Source organism: Globicephala melas, chromosome 14, assembly GCF_963455315.2.
Source record: "Globicephala melas chromosome 14, mGloMel1.2, whole genome shotgun sequence".
NCBI classification, from domain to species: Eukaryota; Metazoa; Chordata; class Mammalia; order Artiodactyla; family Delphinidae; genus Globicephala; species Globicephala melas.
The window spans coordinates 60,651,160-60,676,239 of record NC_083327.1 but is presented as its reverse complement, the minus strand read 5'-3'; the positions used below and the strand labels follow the sequence as shown (position 1 = coordinate 60,676,239).

General features: G+C 35.3%; 1 protein-coding gene across 3 annotated transcripts in view; it reads left to right on the top strand.

The window, feature by feature from the left end:
- The window catches only part of HBS1L (HBS1 like translational GTPase), a 73,594-nt gene extending 51,259 nt beyond the window's left edge, over positions 1-22,335 (top strand). For all 3 annotated transcript variants that reach the window (XM_060283531.1, XM_030853402.2, XM_060283533.2), the window contains 11 exons: positions 424-541; positions 3,123-3,269; positions 4,947-5,021; positions 5,742-5,859; positions 6,478-6,546; positions 9,296-9,400; positions 12,261-12,351; positions 12,778-12,886; positions 16,957-17,057; positions 19,557-19,701; positions 21,674-22,335. In XM_060283531.1, the coding sequence (XP_060139514.1) occupies positions 424-541; positions 3,123-3,269; positions 4,947-5,021; positions 5,742-5,859; positions 6,478-6,546; positions 9,296-9,400; positions 12,261-12,351; positions 12,778-12,886; positions 16,957-17,057; positions 19,557-19,701; positions 21,674-21,685 (1,090 nt within the window). In that variant the 3' untranslated portion in view covers positions 21,686-22,335. The remainder of the gene's footprint in view (positions 1-423; positions 542-3,122; positions 3,270-4,946; positions 5,022-5,741; positions 5,860-6,477; positions 6,547-9,295; positions 9,401-12,260; positions 12,352-12,777; positions 12,887-16,956; positions 17,058-19,556; positions 19,702-21,673) is intronic.
- The last annotated feature ends 2,745 nt before the right edge of the window (positions 22,336-25,080 follow it).

Sequence of the window (25,080 nt, the reverse complement as noted above, 5' to 3'; positions counted from 1 at the left end):
TTTCTATAATTAGTGAAGCATAAATGTAAGAAAATGAGGAAAGGTACATCCTGATAGTGGTCATTCTTCATTTTTATCTTTTCTCATCTGCAATATTTATTGTTTCCCACTCCAGATATGTCTCTATATATCTTTCTTTGTTCACAATCTGTACTGCTTCTTACTGAAAAAAAAAAGGAAATGGGAAGCATCAATCATTTTGATTAAGCTCTTGTTGTATCCAAACCTTGTTTTAAAGCCATACCAGTGTAATCTGTTACAGCAGAAATTCCAGATAGCCTAATTATTCAAAATAATAGACTATATAATAGAATTCCCATTATTACTTAAGAATTTAGACTGTCATTTCACCTATATTATTAAATAATCCATAACACTGATTATTTCTATGGTGCATTCTAACCATTTTATGTTTTCTTTAAGGGGAGTAACAATGGATGTTGGTATGACAAAGTTTGAGACCAAAACCAAAGTTATTATATTAATGGATGCTCCAGGCCATAAGGATTTCATTCCAAATATGATTACAGGAGCAGCCCAGGTACCAGATATTTTCTTAACCAAAGTACACTGATTGTACATAAAATTTCCTGATGCTGAGGTTATAATGCTAGGATTATAACTTTTAAAATATTAAAATTTTAACTTTTTAAAAAATTTGAAAAAAAATAGAGAAATGTATTTTTCATGATCTCTATTGGTGCTTTATAAAACCTTTTTTAATTTATTACAAAGAAGCAAATGTGTAAAAGCTACAAATTTCTTTGTAGTAAAAATAATGGTAAGGGCTCAATGAGGCATAGCTTTATAATTCATTTATTACTAAGTTGGAGTGAATATTTCAACATCTGCCTTTTTACTATATTTATATTCAAGTCATATATCTTTTTAAAGAGCTAATTTATGCAGAAATAGTGAAGCTTGGGAGTCTTCCCCCTGTGGTTTATTTGCTTTCTTAAGATTAAAAAACCATTGCAATTTGTAAGCTTACATGATTCTTAATGAGGATACTGAAAAAACCAAAGATAATAACTTTAAATAATTAAAACAATGCAAATAGCACTACACATATAGGACATTGATTTCTTCTATAATAGATGACTACTGGAAAATATGGAGAGTTCAGAAGTTTGTGTCACTTGGCAAAAGTGTTCAATGATTGACCGTTTTCTGAGTTCTTCCACCCATTTAAAGGGAATGTTTATCAACAAATGTTATGAGCATGTCAACCTAAAAAGGATGTTATATGAATAAATTAGAATATATTTGAAGATAAATAAGGAAGTATTTGATTCTATTTAAGGAAGTTGACATATAATTTCAGAATATTAATTTACAGTCCATGGACTGAATGAGATAATGAAGATTGAAAAGTAATAATTATCACGTTGATTGACTACTGAATACAGGCCAGACTCTGTACTAGGTATTTTGCATGCATTTAGTTTAATCTAATCCTTGTAACAATTCTGTGAAATACATATTAGCCCCATTTTAAATTGATATACTTCTCATTGCATTTACCAAAGGGTATATTTTTCTTTGTTTCCTTATGTGTATGTGTGTGTACGTATGTATGTATGTGTGTGTGTGTATGTATGTGTGTGTATGTGTGTGTATGTATATATGTTTTCATTCAGTGAAAACTTACTGAATGTGCCAAGCACAATGGTAGGCAGTGTGGAGATATGATGGACTACAAAGCACATTTTGATAGTTTAATGGGAGAGGCAAACACCAGAACATACAATGACACTGAAATGTTTTTTAATCCTAGAATCTTAGAGTCCGGAGTAATCATAAAGAACATTTACTCCAAACTCCTGATGGAATTAGGGTAGGAAAGGATTTTAGAGATTATTTAATTGAATTCCATTATAAGACAAATGAAGAAATAGGCTCAAAGATATTAAGTAACGCACCCAGTGTATGAGGTACTGTGGTAGGCTTTTCTGGATACAGAGATACATATAGCACATGTTGCCTCTCCTCAAGGAAATCACAGTGTAGAAAGGTAAGACATGTAACAATGAAAGGCTAACACAGATGTACTACAAGAAGAATATACACAGTATACATGATGGATGAGGAGAGATCGCTTTTTACCACTGAAAAGGCTTCCTTGAAAATGTATAGCCATTTAAGCTCCCAAAGACAAGCTGTTGCTTAGAAAGAATAGAGAAATTGCCCAGTAATGTTTTTTGAGATGTTAATAGGAAAGAGGATCAGGAAGGATACTTACTGACTTAGGTATCTTAATACCAGTTCAATGACTTTCAATTTTTAATCTAAAAAAGTAAATATAATTTGATAGTTATTAGCAAAACCTGATGAGAAGGAGATTTACAGTCATTGAGCCTAGGATTTGGATGGTCAGGGCTTTAAGTAAACTACATTTATCCCCCAGTGTTTCTGTGAGGTGAGATAGCTGTCTATTTGCCTGAGGTGTGAGACCTGCTAGTGACTACACATGAGTGAAAGAGCCAATTTTCACATTGATTGCTTTAGTTTGTGCTCTTAACTAAGAATCCTTGATCAAAAGAACTGGATCTCATTGAAGAAATTAGGAGTTTAACATTAGAAGTCATGAAGGATTGGGTATGAATGATGCACTTAAGAGTAGATATAAAGCAGAAGGAATATTTGGGTAAGAATTGAAGGAAAAAGAATAGAAATAATAGTGTAAATTGCCCCCACCAAAGTATGTACATGATACTTCTGATTTAAATTATAAAGTTCTGTTGTATCCCGAACAAAGTACCTGATAAATTCTTTACTTACTTTATGATCATTTTATTTCCTATTATGGTGTGGATTATATGATGACATGTGAAAATCTTTAAAAACTGATAGCAGAAACATAACCCCTTTGCCTGGTTATAATAATTATTATGTAATCAAATATGGGAATTTTTACTTTTTTATGTCATTATTTTTTTGGCACATGCTCGTGCCAAAATTTTAATCCATTTGTGTAATTCCTTTGATTTGCTTTGTGTTTGGTGTCAGGTTGGAGTCTGCCTTTAAAATCTCACCCACACAACTAATTTAATAATCTGTCCTTTGAATTAAAATGCTGTGACATTATTTGCTGTTTTGATTGTTATTTTTTTCTTTTTTAGGCAGATGTAGCAGTTTTAGTTGTAGATGCCAGCAGGGGAGAGTTTGAAGCTGGATTTGAGACTGGGGGACAAACACGAGAACATGGCCTCTTGGTTCGTTCTCTGGGAGTGACCCAGCTTGCAGTTGCAGTCAATAAAATGGATCAGGTATTTAAAGGCTTCTTGAAAATTCGTTTTCGATGGTAGTTAAGATGATGTTCTGCCGTACTGATGACCTCAGGTGTGACTAGTATACATTTTCTTAGTCCAGTTGTCATATTTTAAAAAATAAATTCATGATGCTAATAGTAAATAAATGAGGTATTAGTAATTTTTAAGCAAGAAGATAAATTCTCACTTTCAGAATTAATTTATAAATCTTAAAGTCATTTTAAGTTATAAAAATGCATATTTATTTTAGTATAAAGAAAACCTGAAATAACCTATATTTCTAACTCCCCCGCCCAATTTTTAACTTTTCATTTTGTACTTCCATCCAATTTATTTTTACACGTAAAAATCTTTTCTTAATAATATTGGGTTCTAGTCTGTTTCATTATCTACTGTTTCAAAAAATTGACAATATTCTTGTTCATGTTTCCAAGTAATTAATAATTTTTATGCAAAGAGGCAAAGAGGTAGTTTTTATAGCTTTATTCTAGTGTATTTTAAAGATACACTAACATTTATTCAGACAGTCCCCTACTTTTGAATATTTCCAGTTTTGTGTATGTGTGTGTTTAGAAATAGTCTATTCTATGGAAATTTCTGGGCCTAAGGATATAAATATATATTTTAAGACTTGCTGTACATGATGAAAATACCTTTGAGAAAAGTTCTAGTTATTTACTTCTATATGATGTGTTCACTTCCCCAAATTCTTATCAACACTGCTGTTATTAAAAGATTGTATTCCAATTTGATATATAAAACATGATTTTTCTTCTTTAAACTTACTCTTCTATGAATGGTCATAATATTTAAATATACCTTGTATATTATCATTTGTATTTTTTCTTTTGGAATTTATGTAGTTTGCTCATTTTTGAAACTTTAAAAAAATCAATTTGTAAGCTTAATTTAAAGATATTACTATTTCCTTTTGATTTCTTTCATTATGCTTAGGTATTTTCTTACCCTGGGATCAAATTCATATTCACCTAAGTTTTTCTACATGCTCTTTTATAGTATCATTATTACATATACCTTTTATTTTTTCCCAGTACTTTAGTATGTAAATTTTCAGACATAAAGAAAAGTTGAAAGAATGTTACAGTAACACCCATATTATACCTGCTACATAATATTCTGCCACTTGCTTTATCTCATTTTTGTCTATCTACCCCTGTATCCATCCATTTATCTATCTTATTTTGACATGAATTTCCATGTAAGTTACAAGTTACAGACAGTGTTACATTTACTCCTAAATACTATAGCATGGGAATGGTTATCTAGAGTTCATATTACATATACATACACTAAGATGTCTGTTTGACTTGGGGGGGGTGTCAGTAATTTTATTTTATTTCAGCAGTTGGTCCAGGCACAATTTAATAAGTTTTTCACTTTTTCTCCCCACATTTGAAGTCACTTTTAGCATATCCAAAAAATTCTATAAACATTGGAGTTTGTTTCCAACCTTTCTGTTGTAAGAAAATTTACTTTTAGATCATATTAATAGTAAGATCTGACATTGTGAGCTTTAATTTTAATAGATTTCATATTTAATAGATTTTATAATTTTATAGTCTTGACTGTTTATATTTTATTGCAAAAATTTTAATTTTTTATATATAGCATGGTCTGAAGCATAGTTTTAAAAATAAATTGGATCTTTATCAGGTTAATTGGCAACAAGAAAGGTTTCAAGAGATTACTGGAAAACTTGGGCACTTTCTTAAGCAAGCAGGTTTTAAGGTAAGATAATTTTAAATTTATTTGGGTACTTTCCTTAAGTCTCATCTTACTGATATGAGAGAAAAAACTACTTTGCTATTCTTGTTCAGTATTTTAATTCTTTTTGTTTTTATTTCTCCCTGATATTATGTATGTCTTACATTCTTTGGATTACTTTGTTTGTTTGTTTGTTTGTTTGACTGACCGTTTATTGCCATGCCATGCGTGGCATGCAGGATCTTAGTTCCCCAACCAGGGATCCCTGCAGTGGGAGCGCAGAGCCCTAATCGCTGGACTGCCTGGGAATTCCCTGGATTACTTCATTTTAGAAAATTGCATACATTTTATAAATTGGCTTGGATCTAGTATAAGTAGAAGACTTTTTCTCCACCTATTAAATTAGATGTATAGGTTTAGGGAGGTCACAGAGGAATGTGGAAACTAGTAGAGAGAAATTTCTCCAGCAAAAATGTGAAATATGCCTACGTTACTAGGTAAAAATGCTTGAGTGTTTTGGAAACACTCAATGCTTAATGCTTGTAAGTTTCCCTCCCACAAAATCAAGAAAGTTGAAAACTGTTGTATCAGATAACTTCAGGGCAGTAGTTCTCTGATTTCTATTACTTTTTAAAAAGTACACTGTTGCTTTTGCAAACTTGGTACAGTTATGCTAATAGTGAACCTTTTAATTTTTTAAAAACAATGTTGTATTGAGTTTCATATGTTCAATCTTTTTTATAGGAAAGTGATGTAGCTTTTATCCCTACAAGTGGTCTCAGTGGTGAAAATCTAATCACAAGATCTCAGTCAAGTGAACTTACAAAATGGTATAAAGGACTATGTTTATTAGAACAAATTGGTAAGAATACTGCCATATTAATTTTAATGCATTATGAACTTGATATTAATTATTATTTAGAGTTCTTTATGGGGGACAGTGATATGTGTGAAAAAGCATAGGATTTGTAGTCAGAGGAGCTAGGTCACCGATTTTGAAATTATATGCAATATTTAAACTGATGCTAAATTTTTCTTGTTTAATTAATGCCTGCCCTACCTACCTCACAGACTGTTGTGACATTAATGAGAAAACACATGTGAAAACATTTTATAAACTAGAGTATTATATGAATCACAGTCAATTTGCTGTTAGTTTTTATTAAACAATTATTTTCTGAGAGACATGGGAGTATAGTGGACTCATTGGACATGAGTCAAAAATTACTTTAGGGCTTCCCTGGTGGCGCAGTGGTTGAGAGTCCGCCTGCCGATGCAGGGGACACGGGTTCGTGCCCCAGTCCAGGAAGATCCCACATGCCGCGGAGCGGCTAGGCCTGTGAGCCATGGCCGCTGAGCCTGTGTGTCCAGAGCCTGTGCTCCGCAATGGGAAAGGCCACAACAGTGAGAGGCCTGCGTACCGCAAAAAAAAAAAAAATTACTTTAAAATTAAACCTTGCCATTTTACCATTTTTTCCAGATTCCTTCAAGCCTCCTCAAAGATCTGTTGACAAGCCTTTCAGATTATGTGTATCTGATGTTTTCAAAGGTAAGTGCTACCTCTATTGGCCTACTTCAGTATGGTCCCTGCCTTTCCATTCACTCCTGACCTCTTTTGTTGGACAAAATTATTATGTTGTCTTCAGATTCTTCCTTCTTTATGCCAGTGGTATACAATTATAGTTACTTAACACCCCTGCCTAGAAGAATCTTCAATTTACTTACCATTTCCCCATCTCATACTCACCTTCCAAGTATAAAAAAACCCTGACCCTTTATCTGTCTAGCCTCATAGTTTTTTTCTCCCGTTGGATTCCTTTAGTTTCTGTATCCTTCAACTGAACTGGATCATTCAGTATTTCCTAATCACATAGGGTTTTTATTGCCACTATGTCTACCCATGTTGTGCTCTTCTCTCTCTTTACTTGTCCATTTCCTACCCATATATAGCAGTCTGGGTCAGGAAATAGACACCACACATACGTAAAATGGGAAGTTTAATATCAAGGATTATTAATATATTAAAAAGAGTGACTATAAGATACAAGGGCACTACATGGTACCCTAGGGCTGAGGAAGAGAACCCAAGGAAGGACAAACTCAGAAGAGGTGTTGTAGGAGGTGTGTTAAATACCTAAGAATACATCCAGTTTAATGTGTACAAGGCCCTACACAGAAAAATATAAAATGGAAATGGAATAAAAGGTCTTAATAAATAAAAGGATGTAACTTATTATTCCAATATATAACTTATATATTGGAATAATCGGTATGGTAAAGATGTCAGCTGCTCCCCGAGTCTCCATTATCACAGAGCAGGAAGTAGAGAGTAGATTTGGAACTGAGCAGCAATAAATTGATAATTCTGGGGTGATAATTGAGGTCACCCACACACATACCCTAAGGTGTTGCTCTGTGTTCTCTGTATCCTCTGTCACTGCATTTTTCATGCAGTTTTATAATTGTTCCTGTGCTGTTTATTTCACTTAGATTGTGAACTCCTTGAGGGCAAGTACTGTCACTTCTATATCCATATTTGCAAGACCTAGCTCAGTGCCTGGCGTATAAAACATACTTAATAAATGTTGTTTAATAAATGAATAAATGAAGGTGCTTCACAAAAATCATTCAATGAAATTGAAATTTATTATTATCATTTTCCAGCATTCTAGTAGAAGAGGAAGTACGGTAATTCTTTTCAAAATGCTTATTATCTATTTAAAATATAAGAGGTGCTTAATTTTCTTTTTGATTAATAGGGTTTGCTGACTCTACTTGTTTACCTCTTCTTTCTTCAGGCAGCTTCCTGGCTTCTGCCTGCATTACTTGCCTCAATCTCAGTTCCCGCTGAGATTATCAAATGAACTCTTGGTTGCCAACGTCAGTACACATTTTTCAGTTCTATCTTACTTCCATCTTACTTGAATTTGGCATTACTTCTGAGGCTTGTAGCCACATCCACCTTGAAACTTTTCCCCCTTGGTTTCTGTGACCGACTTTCTCCTGCTCTTCTGTTCCTTTCACCTCTCTGTATCCTCTCTGTGGGCTCCTCTTTCCCTGTCCCTTGACTCGTGTTCTGTCACTTCAGTCCTCTTCTTATTCTGCATGCTCCCTTTGGACCGACATCCATGATTTCATCTATCTCCTGCATCTTGATGCTTCCCAAATCTCCAACCCAGACCTGTTCTCACTCTGCAGATACATCTGCTAACTGCTGCTGGGCATCTCCACAGGGAGTGTGCTCCCAGGGTACCATTCTCATGGGTTTGGTGTGATTGGTGCCCCCCTGAATGCATCTTCTCCATCTGTATGTCTTGCAGATACTTCAAATTCACCAAGGCTAAAATGGATCTTGTTCTTTAATTTTCTATCTCACAGTTAATGCGCATCTCAGATTTTTCTGTTTTTGCGATTATCCCCCATTTACCTTATCACCTTAAATCTGTCATACCTTATTCTCAAATTCTTGAGTTTCTTCCCTTTCTGTAGTCCATGTATGCATTTCAATCAACCTCCCCATCTCTCTGACACAGAAACACCATCATGTCACTTTTCCATTCACAATTCTTTTCTGGTTTCCCATTACTTAACTGAGGATGAAATTCAAGCCCTAAGTGTGATTTATGAGGCCCCGTTATTATTTGTCCCATGTCTACCTCTTTTGCCTCCTGTCTTGCCCTTTCCCTCATTATTCCAAATGGTCCCCATATAAATTCCATATAAATGACACATGGGTCTTAGCACGTCCCACATTTGGTTATGACTGTGCCTTTGCACGTGCACACAAACTATCTGGTAAACTCCTGTTCCTTCTTCTAAGTGCCTTGCTAAAGTGTAGTCATTCCCCATCATCATGGATTCTTTGATGAACCTTGTTTTTTTTCCATTGCACATTATAAATAACATTTGTCTCAGGACAATGTAATTGTTTTTGCCTTTCTCTTCACTAGTGTAAACTCCTTGTAGGTAGGGGCTTATATTTTCATCTCTTTATTCCCAGAGTTTAGCACTGTGCCTGGTACTTAGTAAGTATTCAATAAATTTCATTTCAATAAAATTGAAAAAGGAATGAATTCCCACTTTTTCTAATATAAATATTTTTATTTATAAGAAAATCAAGAGTAGAATGTGGTGTGTCATATTTAGTAGATATATTAAAAATTCTGAAATGATCATTGCTTAATGTTCATTGAACTACTAGTTTTATATAACTACTAGGAAACTTAGTATAGCTAGCAGTATTAAACATAGATGATATTGTTATGTGAACCATTATAAAATTTTGGCATGTTTTGTAGATCAAGGATCTGGATTTTGTGTAACTGGTAAAATTGAAGCTGGTTATATCCAAACTGGTGACCGACTACTAGCAATGCCTCCTAATGAAACTTGTACTGCAAAAGGTATTCCTCTGCAAGATTCTTTTGTTAAATAACCCTTAAGTTGAGACAGCGGATTTTTAAAAGTAGTTTAGTTATTAACTCCAGAGTAAATAACCTCTTACTGAAATTGTAACTGACTGTCAAAATGATACTAACTGTTGAAGGTAAAAATGTGAAAACATTAAACGATTTTTTTCTGTTGTGACTATGTGTGTATAAATGTACATATAACATTCTAACTGTGGTAGCATTTTTTTTTCTTTTTTTTGACATTGATTCAAGAAGGCTGGCTAGGATTGACCCAGATGTATAGACACCTGTCAGATACATTTAAAATAGTATTCAGTAGCAGAAATTAAGTCTGACCCCATCCTGGCACTAAATAGTCAATGGCAAAGCAGAGTGCTACAGTCTGTTGTTTTGAAATGTGTATTTCAGAATTACTATAAGTTAACAACCTAGATCATGTTTATACCAGAAGAAATTTTTCACAGGAAGACTTAAGAAAATAAGATGCAAATGGAGAGAATCCTAATGTTGAAAAGAGAAATTGAGCTAGTTTTAAGTGCCGCAGTTATTGCTTTTGCATGTATATGACCTTTCATAATAGCTCATAACTGTTTCTATCTTCTGATCATTTGACCTTACCTGTATACATGTTCTTCTTTTTTGAATTCTGCTTAAAAGTTTATAATTCTGCACTTACCTTATTCTAGCTTCCAACTAAACTTCTGACTTCAACATAAAACTGAAGATCTGTTTTATACTATAAAGTAAACTTGCAAACAAAAGGTCTGTGGAAAATGATTCTTTTTTAAAAAGTGTATATTATTTTTATCAAACAAAATTTTCTTGATCTCTAAGCAAGTAGAAAGAAAAAGGTTAAATGGAAGTAACTTGGCTTTCATTCCCTTATTCATCTTTAAATTTAGGTTAAATTATCTCTGCTGTTGTTTCTTAAAGTGATCAAGAGCTGCAATACTATTGAAATACAAATTTCTTTATATGTTAAAGACCTTTTTGAGAATAGGAAATTTTTTTTAATATAATCAGACATGAATTAAAACCATGATCCTAAACCATGGTCATAGACCTTACAGATTGGCTCCTTTGTGAGCTCCAAAATCATAATTTGGTCACCTCTGAAAGTTCTACATTCTTTCCCTCTTTCTTTCCTGTCCCTACCCTACCAGAAAAACTCCAACCACTTATCTTTAACCCAGTGGTTCTTAAAGGGAAGCCATATGAGAAGCACTGCTTCACTCCTTGAGAGCCACCCTTCTAACCCAACTTGGAGATTCTCAGTCCTCAATTTCTCACCCTAATGCTTTTGATTGATTTATTTGATTTTTTAATGCACGCTTTTGTCTGAACACTTTAGGTGCTACTATGGCTCACTAACCAGTAGTGTCCTAAAAAAGAGAACTGACTAAATCTGCTACCAACAAATGGAAATTCGAAATTACATTTTCACTTTATTAACATATAAGTTCATAGAGTGTTAAAAAAGAACTTCTTTCTCCAGTGAAGAAAGTGCTTAAGAAGATAAATATCACAGGTAGGACAGTGTAACATGTTTGGGGGAAGGAAGTCAGATTATATATTATCTTCAGAAAATTTTATATTGTTAATTGAACTCCTAGTATGAAAGCTCTTAAATCCTAAGCTAAAGGCAATCTCTAGTCTATGTAAGTAGCTAGCTCCTGACTTGAATTCCACATTTCATACCAAAACTCAGATATGGTCATTTTAAATTTACATGTAAAAACTAAATGTAATTAGTTGAAAATTTGACAGACATTTTAAAATATCATAATTGTTAATGTTTTTAGAGTCAGGAACCTCTTTGATACCTTGATGAAAGTATGGCCCCTCTTCTCAGATTAATGCAGATGTGCACCTACATGAAACTTTGAATAAAACTTTAGGTTGTCTCAGAGCCCTTAAAGTTCTCCTTGAACTCCCAAAAAGTCTCAAAGAAACTCACTTAAGAGTATGCTATATGGAAAAAATAAGTATTTTCAGGAGGAGATGGGTGAATTGTAATTTACTAAAAACATGTCAATCAAGAACTGTTCCCCAGTGGTTGGTCTACATACTGTCTTCATCGTTAAGACTCAAGTTCCTATAGAAAGGAACTTACCCCACAGAATCAGAAAATATGAGAAACCTTTTAAAAGCCTTTATTCAAATACCTGAGTTTTATTGCCCTTTGCAATTATACTCTAGGATTTTCCCTAGGTAATAAAGGTAGCAATAGCTGGGATCATTTTTAAATTAAATTTTCTTACACTATTAATCTCCTCCTTTTCATAAAACTATTTATCATTGTGCATCTGTCTCTCTGGGAAGCAGTTCTTTTGAGCCATGAATAATGAAGGGGCCTGCCGAGGGTACCATCTGACTGAGTACCGATGCCCTGTGGGTTACTCAGAGATTGTTTACGTCGTTGTCTAATTAGAGCAAAGCTTAAATACTACTAGACATCTTCCCCAGTCTCATCTATTATGTTTTGAAAATAACTGGGACTGTACTATTATTCCTGTATCCATTAATAGAAGAGAAGTATTAGAATGGGGCCTATTTAATGAATATACCAGTCGTATAAATGAGTTTAAAAATCTTGATTAAATAAGTAGAAATCAGCCTTTTATGGACAAATACAAGTCACTTTATGTTTAGGGTGGTGGTCCAGAAGAGTCAAGTCTAGAGGAAGTGTGTTTTCCTCAGTGCTTACAGTTAACACTTCTCAATCTCAATCCATTCATATTGAAAATGATGAGTAGTGACTGATGAGGCACAAATCAGCCAAACTCCCTTGGTTGTTATGGTTTGATATTGAGATGTTTCACTGTATGCTTTGGTTCTTACTCATTTCCAGGAATCACTCTGCATGATGAACCTGTCGACTGGGCGGCAGCAGGCGATCATGTTAGTCTTACGTTGGTTGGGATGGATGTCATCAAAATCAAGTGAGTGAGAAAATGAGTTTAAGCGACCATTGTTTTGTATGTAGGACCTCAAAACGCGTAAAATTTGCAATTCACCAGCTCAAATGAAAGAATTGAGTGTTAATTCTGAATCTCATTTGGCCAGAAATAGGCACTGTGGAAGTGTAACAATGATAAGCAGAACCTACTAAAATTTAAATTAATACGTGTCAACGTGTGTACCTGACATGTTCTTTGAGGGAAAACAGTAATGTATGAAAATGACATAAGGTTAATAATGGTGTAAAGCCATGCTTTAACCCAAAAGGGACTATTTAGAAAAAGTCCCTAATTTACTGGATTGTTTTACCTTGTTAATGGTTTTAAAGGTTTCCTATTGGATGTGTATTTAATTATCCCCCCAACTACCTGCTCTCCTTTTTTGTTTTTGTTTTGTTGTTGTTACAGTGTTGGCTGCATATTTTGTGGCCCCAAAGAACCCATTAAGGTTTGCACTCGTTTCAGAGCCCGAATCCTCATCTTTAATATTGAAATTCCTATCACTAAAGGATTTCCTGTAAGTTTCAAAATGTTTGTTACTGTTTTTATAAATTCAATATAACTTTATCCTAAAAAGTAGTAACTCTCTTTATAGGTGATGTTGCTATTGTTATTTTCAACTAACATTTGTATTACTCTCATCCAGAAAAACATGAAATTGGAATTTGAAAATCATCTTTATTGTGTTTTTTTTAAAATTTTGATCCTTAAGTCTGGGGATGTTTTCTTCAAAAAGGCATTGAGAAGAAATTTCATAATCAATAGGATACAAACTGATGATAAAAAAATCGTTTAGGGAAAATCATAGACACTTTTTTGCTGAGTTCCAAATGTTACTTCTTAGATTGGGTCTTTCTGTTTTGGTTTTTTTTTTTTATAATAAGCTTATTTGTAGTTTTTCTGATTATAAAAGTAATACATTGTTATGGAAAATTTTGGAAAACACAGAAAAAATAAAAATGATAAGAAAATTCTGGGACACAGCAGTTAAGAATCCTCCTGCCAATGCAGGGGACACGGGTTTAAGCCCTGGTCTGGGAAGATCCCACATGCCATGGAGCAACTAAGTCTGTGTGCCACAACTACTGAGCCTGTGCTCTAGAGCCCTCGAGCCACAACTGCTGAAGCCCGTGCACCCTAGAGCCCGTGCTCTGCAACAAGAGAAGCCACCGCAATGAGAAGCCCGTGCAACGCAACGAAGAGTAGCCCCCATTCTCCACAAGTAGAGAAAGCACACGCACAGCAAAAGACCCAACACAGCCAAAAATAAATAAATAAATTTAAAAAATCATATTTAACATCTTATTAAAAAACAGAATCTTCTGTAATTGTGTAACCTATAATTATCTGTTCTTTACATTTCAGAGTTTTTTTTTGTGTACATTGGTATCTATGGGTATATTTTGGGGATGCTTGACCTAGGTAAACTTTAATTACGCTGAAGCTGTGAGGTTGGTTTGCACGTTATCATTGACTAGCACCATTTGAACATGAACATTTATGGGAAGAGGGGAATTTTATACTATATTGTTACTTATCCAGAAAAGATACTACTTGTGAATAGCATGAATTCTTTGTTTTATGTGTAAATTTTTTTTCAGCTATTTGGGGCCGTACTCTGTTTATAGTTTGGTACCTTGCTTTTGCCATTTAACTAATGGACATTTTCCCCATTAGACTTATTTTTCTTTTCTTGATCAGCTTATTATATAGTACAGGTTCTGCATGAGAATCAAAAATGTTTCTCGGTGGAATTAAATGGCTTGCCTTTAAAAATATAAACAGATCATTTTCTCCATTTGATGCATCTTTGAAATAAAAGTAAGGGAGTAATAGTAATTGACCTTTAAACTTTATTTAAATTAGTGATAGTATTTTAAAGATTGGGAATAAATTTATTTAGCACATTTAAATTTATTTTATACCTCTGCACCTTTATTTGAGATAACCATGTGCTTTGCTTATAATTCTTTGTAATTATTTCTATGTAAACTTGATCCTATAAAATTATATTTATAAAATAGTGTTTAAGTATTTTAGTTTTATAATTATATTCCATTTCTCCCATATGCTAAAAAAGGGGAGGGGCAAAAGCTGTGTCCAAAAAAACAGTTGTTGTTGCAAATACTTCTTTTAAATATTTAAAATTCATGTGTTGATAAGCAAGAAATTGCTATGAACGAATGGCACTCATTCTTAGAAAGCAGTATGTCCAATGGAGAGAAGCTGAAGAGGTTGGTTACTGTGTTTCTACTCATGCGGCAATAATTTTTGCCAGTGGAGAGGTAGAGAGGTCAGGAGGTTGGTAGTTACTTTGAACAGTAATACTGTCTTCCTGTGTACTGTAGTTCCTTTTATGAATTAAAAGTTTTTCAGTGCTGCTTTATGAGATTCTACTTGCTTATGTTGATTCACGAATACCAGGATGAAATTTGTTTCAGAAAAAAAACATCACGTTTTGCCATTTAATCCACTCTCTGTGGGAAGAAACTTAAACAATTTTTAAAAATTTAACCAAGGAGAGGCTTCCTAAGCAATTAAATTTCACTATTTAGGGACTAGTTCCTTAATACATAAATATTTTTGTTTCCCTTAGCTTATATGGTAAACTGTCTATATATTTAAGAAGAAAAAAAAAGAATGGGTTAGACTTTAACTAAATTCATGTTTTGATTTATTGTGATAAAATACTTATAGCAGAAAATTTACCATTTTAACCATTTTTAAGTGTACAGTTCAGTGGCCTTAAGTACATACACCTTGTGCAACCATCACCACCTCCCATCTCCAGAACTTTTTCCTTATCCCAAACTCTGTACCCATTAAACAATAACTCCCCCTATCACGCTTTCCCCCTGTCCTCTGGTAACCACAGTTCTACTTTGTTTCTCTATGAATTTGCCTATTCTACATCCCTCATATAAGTGAATCATACAATATTTGTCCTTTTGTGTCTGACTTATTTCACTTAACATAATGTTTTTGAGGTTCATCCATGTTATAACGTGTATCAGAATTTCATTTCTTTTTAAAACTGAATAATATTCTATTGTAAGTATTTACCACATTTTATTTATCCATTCATACGTTGATGGATGTTTGGGTTGTTTCTGTCTTTTGGCAGATGTAAATGATGCTTCTGTAAACACTGGCATACAAGTATCTGTTTGAACCCCTGCTTTCAATTCTTCCGAGTATATATCTCGGAATAGAATTGCTTGATTGTATGGAAATTTTGTGTTTAACTTTTGAGGAACCACTAAACTGTTTTCCACAGCAGCTGCACCATTTTTACATTCCCACCAGCAGTACACAAGGGTTCTAATTTCTCCTCTTCCTTGTTATTTGCCTTTCTTGTGTGTGTGGGTGTTGGGGGGGTGATTTTTTTGTTAGTTTGTTTGTTTATAATAGGCATACTGATGAGTGTGAAGGGGTGTATCGTGGTTTTGATTTGCATTTCCCTAATGGCTAGTAATGTTGAGCATCTTTTCATTTCTTTATGTATTTTGGGTTTTAATTTCTTATCAGTGTATGATTTGCAAATATCTTCTTCCATGTGCTGTGGGTTGTCTTTTTACTCTTAAGTATCCTTTGATGTACAAGAGTTTTACATTTTGATGAAGTCCAGTTTATCTACACTTCCTTTTGTTGCCTTTACTTTGGTGTCATATCCAAGAAGTCATTACCAGATTGAACATTAAGAAGATTTCCCACTCTGTTTTCTTCTAAGAGTTTCATAGTTTTAGTCCTTTTGTTTAGGTCTTTGATCCATTTTGAGTTAATTTTTTATGGTGTAAGATTCTTTTGCATGTAGATATCTAATTTTCCCAGCACCGTTTGTTGAAAAGACTGTTCTCTCCCTATTGAGTGGCCTTGGCACCCTTATTGCTGCTTAACCTATTTGATATTAATTTCCTTACATATAAAACATGAACAGTAATAGCTAATATATAAGGCCGTCAGTTAACTTCAGGTTTACCATGTGTTAGGCCCCACTTTAAAATAACATTATTGGGTTTTCCTCATTTAGTGACGAGACCCCTGATGCTGGGGATATTGGGGGGAAAACGGTTATTACAGGATTTGCCCCAGATCACACAACTAGAATGTGTAAAGTTAGGATTTGAACTCAGGTCTGCCTGACTTCAAAGCCTGTCTAAACTCCCATATAATATTTTACTCTCATTATCCAGCAATGAATACAATTCGTTACTGCTGAATATCATGCAATTCCCCTTCCCTCATTTTTATGGTGAAACAATTCACATTTGTTGAACATCTGCTGTACCAGACACTGTCTCTTCTGTTATTTAGTTCTTATCATAATCCTATAAGGAAGGTTATGTAATTTACTCAAGTTTACACAGTAAGTGGTGGAGGAGAAATTGGAACTGCTTCCTATGACCTTTTCCCCTAGTGAGTTAAGGGACAACCTGATTGGAGTGGTGGGACTTAGGGGAAGCAGCTGGAGATCCTGCAACTCCAGGCAGTAGTGCTGAGGCTAACGTGATTCCGTGTGAGTGCCAGAGTAAAAGACCAGAGATGCTGCAGCGAACAACTTTGTAGTGTTACAATTTTTTGTTTTAGGTGCTGTTACACTACCAAACTGTCAGTGAACCTGCCGTGGTTAAACGATTGATTAGCGTCTTAAACAAAAGCACTGGTGAAGTCACAAAGAAAAAGCCTAAGTAAGTGTTTTAATGCATAAATAATAAACACAGTTTAAGCACATTCCTTACAGATTAATTCATTTGTGTAATATTTCTCTTTGCGATAAGTGAAGTCTGTTTTTACTTGTTCCAGAAATCATTTTTTTAAAGGACTAGATGAAAACACAAAAACAAATATTTAAGCTCCTGTTTAGGTAGGAATGCTAGATATAATTTCAGTTATATATGATGGTGATGGGTGTGAATTGTAAATAAAAATGTAAATGTAAGTTTACATGTAAGTATCAAGCCCTAGATACTGATGATGTAAAAATGAAGGCATTTAAAAAATCAGTCCTACATTTTTGAAGATGAATTTGATTTATGCCTAGCCACTTGTCCCAAATTCCAGCTGATTGTGCTTCTTAACTTTCTTGTCACCCCCTCATGGGAATCATGCCCTATGCTAAGAATACCTCAGGAAGAGAGTGAACTAAACACTGTTTTTTTCCCACCTGGAAAGTACTTTCGTTTTCTGCTTGAAGTCCACCTGGTGCCTAGGCTGAGGTGGTCACCACATGTTGGTCCCCTCTGCTTACCATTAATAGCTAGGTCTAGGTGTGGACAGTTTCCCCTTGGCTGGGATAGGCACGGGATTTTTCAGAGGAGGTGCTTCCTGAGAATCTTGAGTTTCTTACTCTAATTCAACTAAAGGTTGACCACAGTTTGGTTTGGCTGCTTCAGCTTTGGGGTTTTCCTCACTTCAGCCCTATGGGGAATCCCACCCAAAATCCCCTTTTTTTTCAGTCCTGGGGTGTTCCTCCTCATTTGCACCTGTGTAAGAGGCCAAGGTGGTTAGAGGGTTAATTCAGGATTGGCTGCACGTAGAAGAAAGAATCTTCACACTGTTCTAAACCCATGCCTGTTTCTCCGTTAGTTAGAAAAAAGAGGCTACTTCACCTCTCTTTTAAAGATAGTTCTTTATTTTTAACCTGAGTCTTTAGCTTCTAGCATGAGTGTCTGCCATAATGTACTGAGAAGTGTGATAGAGCTAATGGCTGATGTTTCTTGAGGACCACTATTTTCTAGGCTCTGTCATAAGTGCTTTCACATGGTTTTCATTCTCAGCAACCGTATGAAGCAGGTATTATTATGTTTCCCATGTTTCAAATGAGGAAGCTGAGGCTTAAAGAGATTGTATAACACGTTTGAGATCACAAAGCTAGCAAGTGGCAGGCCCAGGATTCTAATCTAGTTAGTTGGGTCACATAAATTCTTTTGGCAGGAGGCGGGCTGTTTGGCTTGGAAAATTCTCAATCTGACATTGGCTCATCAGATGTAATCCTGAATTTTACCCTCCCTGCTCATGCTGCAGAGTCTAGCTCAATGATGGTAACTCTAGGTTTTCATATATTCTCATGCTAGTTTTTCCTGTCACCGTATTTGTAGCTTTGTCCTTTTATTTTGCACCAACACCATTTGGCCTTTCCCCTTTGTTTCCATTCCTGGCACATTGTAGACTCGATTGCTTCATATAGGATGGAATCAAGCTTTCTAGAACCAAACTTAATGCAAATTATGAATATATTAGATGTTCTCCTTCCTAAGGAATGGGACCTTAAGCTGAAATTGCCCAAAGCCAATATTTAGAATTTTGGGAATACGTTTTTTAGAAACTTTGGCTTATTGTATCTGTCTGTCCCTGAATTAATCTTTCAGAAGGGGAGTTTATGAATGCTGTTCTCTTCTAGAACACATCAAAATTGAATTAGGGAACATTTCAGAATGTCCCCTTAGGGTTCTCCCTCTTTCAGTAAGTCTGGTGGGGCCCGTGCACAAGGATGCTTGGTGGTTTTGCTTATTTGTGTGAAGCTGTTTGCAATCAGGCCCATGCCTCATCTCCCTTCATTTCCTACAAACATCATACTGTGAAAGAATCTTACATGATTTTATCCTGAACGTCTGTTAAAGAACCACTCTTCCTATGTGAGAAAAGAGAGAGGAGGGAGGGAGAGAGAGATCTAGGGTAGTGTGTTGGCACTAGGAGATTATCCTCTTTAAAGATAACTTTTTAACACATAATCTACCAATTAGGATTTCACTATGGAAGACATAGGACATTGCATTCCTTTCTTTAAATGCAGCTGCATCACTCTTCTTTAATTTCATGAGGGAATGAAAGGGAAGACTTTGGTGGAGGTGTCTTGAGTATTTTAGATTATAGTGTCCTTCAAAGGATAGAGTTCAATTTGGAGGATTGTTTAAAACACACACACACACACACACACACACACACACACTCATACTCATACACACACGAACTAGCTAATATTTCTTAAATCTAGAATTACTCCTCTCATTTCTTTCAACTAACCCCCTAAAATTCAAAGGCATATATTTTCATTTTAAGAAAATCCCTTTTTACTTTTTAAGTTTTTGAAAAACTAAGTTGATGTGTAGATGGAATGTGAAATATTTTTCAGGTTTTAATTACATTTCTTTACCTTTATTAAATTTCCATTTTATTTTTCGTGATAGATTGTTGACCAAAGGCCAGAATGCATTGGTGGAGCTACAGACACAAAGACCAGTGGCTCTTGAGCTGTACAAAGACTTTAAAGAGCTGGGGAGATTCATGCTGCGCTACAGTGGTTCTACCATAGCTGCTGGTGTAGTCACCGAGGTATTTTAAAGTGACTGATTATGTATCCATGGTTATTATGTCTTTTTCTACTTTCTTGTTAAAATTTTACTTATTTATTTTTATTTTTTGGCCGCGTTGGGTCTTCGTTGCTGCGCACGGGCTTTCTCTAGTTGTGGCGAGCAGGGGCTACTCTTCGTTGCGGTGCGCGGGCTTCTCATCGCAGTGGCTTCTCTTGTTGCGGAGCACAGGCTGTATGTGCATGGTCTTCAGTAGTTGTGGCTCGCAGACTCTAGAGTGCAGGCTCAGTAGTTGTGGCACAGGCTTAGTTGCTCCGCGGCATGTGCGATCTTCCCGGACCAGGGATCGAACCCGTGTCCCCTGCATTGGTAGACGGATTCTTAACCACTGTGCCACCAGGGAAGCCCTCTTTTCTACTTTTTAAGAATGATTACTGAGATTTTATGGCTTAACGGGAGTGCAGTTATATTAGAACAACATTTTAAAATTTTATTAAAGATTAAAAGAATGACGGGAAGAAAATGTTTCATCTTAGATCTTCTCATAACGAAACTTCCAAACTGTCTTCTCCACCAGTAATATTGCTCAAAATTAAAGGAAATCCATTGAAAAATACATCTGTATGCAGTCCAAATCATGAGAATAGACTTTAATAAGAGTCAAATGAATTGGGGGTAGTGGTTTTGTTTAACAAAGTGCCCTCATTACATTTTTTTTTAATAACTGGTTCTCAGTTCATTCATTCAGAAAGTTAATGTATCAGTAATGTTTCTGAAACATTAATATATAATGTAAGGTACAGTTGAGTTTTGGAGAAAATAGCCAGAAATGAACCAGAATTTCAGTGATTTAAATTTTCTCCCACACTATCATGATTAATATAGATCTTATGAATACATGCATGCCTTATTTTATTGCACTTCACAGATACTGTGTTCTACAAAATGAAGGTTTGTGGCAGCCTTGCATTGAGCAAGTCTCTAGGCACCATTTTCCCAACAGCATTTGCTCACTTCATGTCTCTGTTTCACACTTTGGTAATTCTTGCAGTATTTCAGACTTTTACATTATTATTATTACATATTTGTTATGGTGATCTGTGATCAGTAATCTTTGATGTTATGCCTACAAAAAGGTTATGACTCACTGAAGGCTCAGATGATCGTTAGCCTTTTTTAGCAATAAAGTATTTTTAAGTTAAGGTATGTACATTGTTTTCTTAGACATAATGCTATTGCACTCTTAATAGACTATAGTATAGTGTAAACATAACTTTTCTATGCACTGGAAAACCAAAAAATTCCTATGACTTGCTTTACTGCGATTCTCACTTTATCGAGGTGGCCTGGAACGGAACCCACAATATCTGCGAGGTATGCATGTATTTTTAAAAGGGGCTTCATTACTTCATATGCTTGTTTTCTGCATAAAAATTACTCAGTTCATTTAACTGGATGGATACTTTGGACATAGGGCTTTAGGTTGTATCAAAATTCAGTTATACATGTACCATGAAAAAGGCTGTGGAGTTAAACTTAAGTCTAAGTCTGAGTTACTGCTCCACTAATTCCTAGCTGCAGAAGAACAACATTTGTCCTGTAATTTATCCATCTATGAAAATGGGGTAATAGAATCTACCTTCTGGAGTTGTGAAATGAAATGGTCTGCATAAAGCACTTGGCACAGTGATTGCATTTAGAAAGCATTCAGTAAATGTTACCTAATAGCAGCAGCAGCAGCATCACATTTAACTGTCAAAACATTCTTTATAAAAGAGCATTCTAAAAATAAGATGCAGTCTCTTGTGGAAAGTAATGGAGAGATTATAGAAAATCTCAAATAACAAGACTAGGGAAGGAAAAAAGTTGCAGGAAAAACAAAAAAGTTTCACCTGATGTAATGATTACTCCACTGCCATTTTTTCCTTTTGTTGTTGTTGTTCATATAATGTGGTTGGTTAAATTATAGCAAATGCTTTTTTTTTCTTTTACAGATAAAAGGCTGATGGGTCAGAATTTCTACCATGTTTCTAAAGACAGTGAGATAGTTAACCTCCATGTTTTGAAAGAATCCAGTTATTCAGTTAAAGCAACAATGTGCAATTGATATTTTTTTAAATGAGAAAATTCAAGCTATAATCAGCTGCAAAGAAGTATTATTCACCACTCCTACAAAAATTTTAAGTTGCCAACTGGCAAAGAAAGGCTAATATTGCACTTTCATTTAAAAAACTAGCTTTTCCTTTGAAATGTTACTAATGGATTTACCTTTCTGAGACTTACGGAAGTTATCAGAAATATGTGTTAGAAGACATTGAATCATCATGACGTGAACTCTACTTCCAGCCAAACCACCAAATGTTTTCAGTTTTCTCTTTTGATTTCAACTTACAACACACATTTTTAAGGAAGAATAACTAAAATGGGTTATTGAGGTAGTTAATATTTGACCTGAGCAGTTTTTTAGTTAACTGTAAGAAAAGATTTGTTGAAGGTTAATAAAGGTATTTTGTGTTGAGCAGTGAGTGTTCTTCCTTCAACAAACAACCATTTGGAACTGCTTAGTTTGCATTTATTGGAAATTGTTCCTTTGGTAACCAAGATATTATTTAAGGTGTAAAGCCAGCTAATAAAATGCCTTTGTTTGAGCATAACAACAAAATGTGTTGTGTTTCTTCGATGTTTATGAGATTCTAAGTAGGACTTGGGTTTTATGGGATCTTTTTCACCTGAGGGTTTCCCCAGTCTTTCACGTGAATTCTTGCTTTTTATCCTAGTAGCAGATCAAATTTAATCTCATCCATTTCTAACCATAACTTAATTTTATTTTTCCCATTCTCACTTTTATAATTACATGTATGATGACTTTATCTCGTATTCCTTGTAGATTGTAAGTCCCCTATGAGTAAGAGTCATGTTTTTCTTTAAAGTTTCAACAAACTCCAAGGTATATTTAGTTAACAGGTATTTGTTGAGCTCCCTCCTGGGTACCATTGCTTTCGAGTGGATTTTGTCCTCAGCTGAGGATGGGACTGTGTTTTTTTTTTCCACATCTTTATTGGAGTATAATTGCTTTACAATGGTGTGTTAGTTTCTGCTTTATAACAAAGTGAATCAGTTATACATATACATATGTTCCCATATCTCTTCCCTCTTGCGTCTCCCTCCCTCCCACCCTCCCTATCCCACCCCTCTAGGTGGTCACAAAGCACTGAGCTGATCTCCCTGTGCTATGCGGCTGCTTCCCACTAGCTAGCTATTTTACGTTTGGTAGTGTATATATGTCCATGCCACTGTCTCTCTTTGTCACAGCTGGGACTGTGTTCTGATGGACCATATGATACAATTTTTTTTAAAATTAGTTTATTTTTTAATTTATTTTTGGCTGTGTTGGGTCTTCGTTTCTGTGCGAGGGCTTTCTCTAGTTGTGGCGAGCGGGGGCCACTCTTCATCGCGGTGCGCAGGCCTCTCACTATCGCGGCCTCTCTTGTTGCGGAGCACGGGCTCCAGATGCGCAGGCTCAGTAGTTGTGGCTCACGGGCCTAGTTGCCCCGTGCCATGTGGGATCTTCCCAGACCAGGGCTCGAACCCATGTCCCCTGCAATGGCAGGCAGATTCTCAACCACTGCGCCACCAGGGAAGCACCGATACAATTTTTTTATATTGGGAAATGGTGTGATTTATATATTGATGGCTTACCATATTCAACAGCATTTCTTCTTAATTGAAGAATAACATCCATATGGTAAAGTGTACAGAACATGAATGTGCTGCTTGGTGGACGATCACAAAGTGAACACATTTCTTTACTAAAAAGTATATGTGTAGCTGTCATTTGAGAGTAAACTTGCTAAGGCAAAAAAGCGTTTTATTTATATTAGTCAGAAATTTAACAGATACAACTGACAGAAACCTAATTTAAAGTGACTTAAGCAAAAAAGAAAGACCTGCAGTAGCCCTGACTTTCAGCTGGTCTTGCTCGAGTCACAGTGTCAGGCAAGGACTAATCTGTACTCTGCCTTCTCCAGTGTTGGTTTTGCCCTCAGACTCCATACGGAACCCCCTGCGATTCCACACTTAGATCCTCAGACCCTCTATCAAGGGCAAGGACAGGCTAAAAGAACATGTCTTTTCCAGAAGTCCTAGAAACATCTCACCATGGACTATAACTGAGTGTAATTTCTTTCCTTGGGGCATCCTTTAGATGTGATGTGAGTATCACCCAAAGTGCACAGCTGAGAATTATGGAAGGGTTGGAAGGAAATTCAGGATGCTATGAAGAAGGGGAAATGGATTGGGGGCGGGGGGAGGGGGTGGGATGCAAAAACAAGAAACATCCACTCTGTATAGCATACAAGGTCATGATAGCATTAAGAATTTTAGCATAAAACAAATAGTAGCAGCAGTAGTAAAATTGAGTTTATTTCTTCCTTCCTAAATTGTGATAGAGTGATCTTTTTATTTACATTATGTTTACAATTGATTGTTGTTGAGGGGTGGTAATATTAAGAGAACCCACTGTGGGAGGTTGGGGGTTAAATGACAAGGTGTCCGGCGAGCACGCCCAAGCTTGGGTTTGGTCTGAAATCCTCCCCCTGACACTTACCATACTAAATAGTACATCCATATTGGGTCACTGTGCTTCAGGTACTTCTTGTCTCTGCTTCTTCCTATTTATGGTCACGCTGTTTCTTTACACAAGTGGCTTTGTCCTCTTACCATGACTCTTCATGAGTCTCCACTGGATCAGTTGCCTCTGTGGTAACCTGGCTTAAAAAAATTTCAGATCCATGTTTGGGCTTGTTAGTGTTTTTCCACATGTTCGTTATTTATGACAATATTTGAATTTTAGAAACTCAAATATTGGTTTAGAAAACAATTTCTGGACATAGTTTGTTTTCTCCCAATAATATGCAGATCAGTAATAATTTTAACTATTGTTAAAATGTAATCATTCCCTCTAGAAAATTTGGAAAATACAGAAAAGTAAAGAATAAAACTCACCCATAGTAATATTGCCTAAATATCAATATTACTGCTGCTAACATGTTGATGTATTTCTTTTCTGTCTCTAGGGCATATTTTTTCTTGGAGTTGTGATCATTAGTCAAGCTCTTTTCATTTTATAATGTAATCAAGATTTTTTGATAGAAATATTAGTAGCTTTTTAAAAATGATGTAAAAATATAAAATTAGAAACCTAGATATATTGGAATTAGGATTATACAGCTAATTTTTTAAAAAGCTTCTAGGTAAGAAGGCTCAATAAAAACTCCTGGGCCATTATTTTCAAACTTCCCTCTAAAATAGTCACAGGAATATGTAAATAGGAAAACATTCCTTCCTTCATCCCTAAGAGTCTGCCGTATCCATGCACAGAGGGAGCTCTGGAGCACCGGTC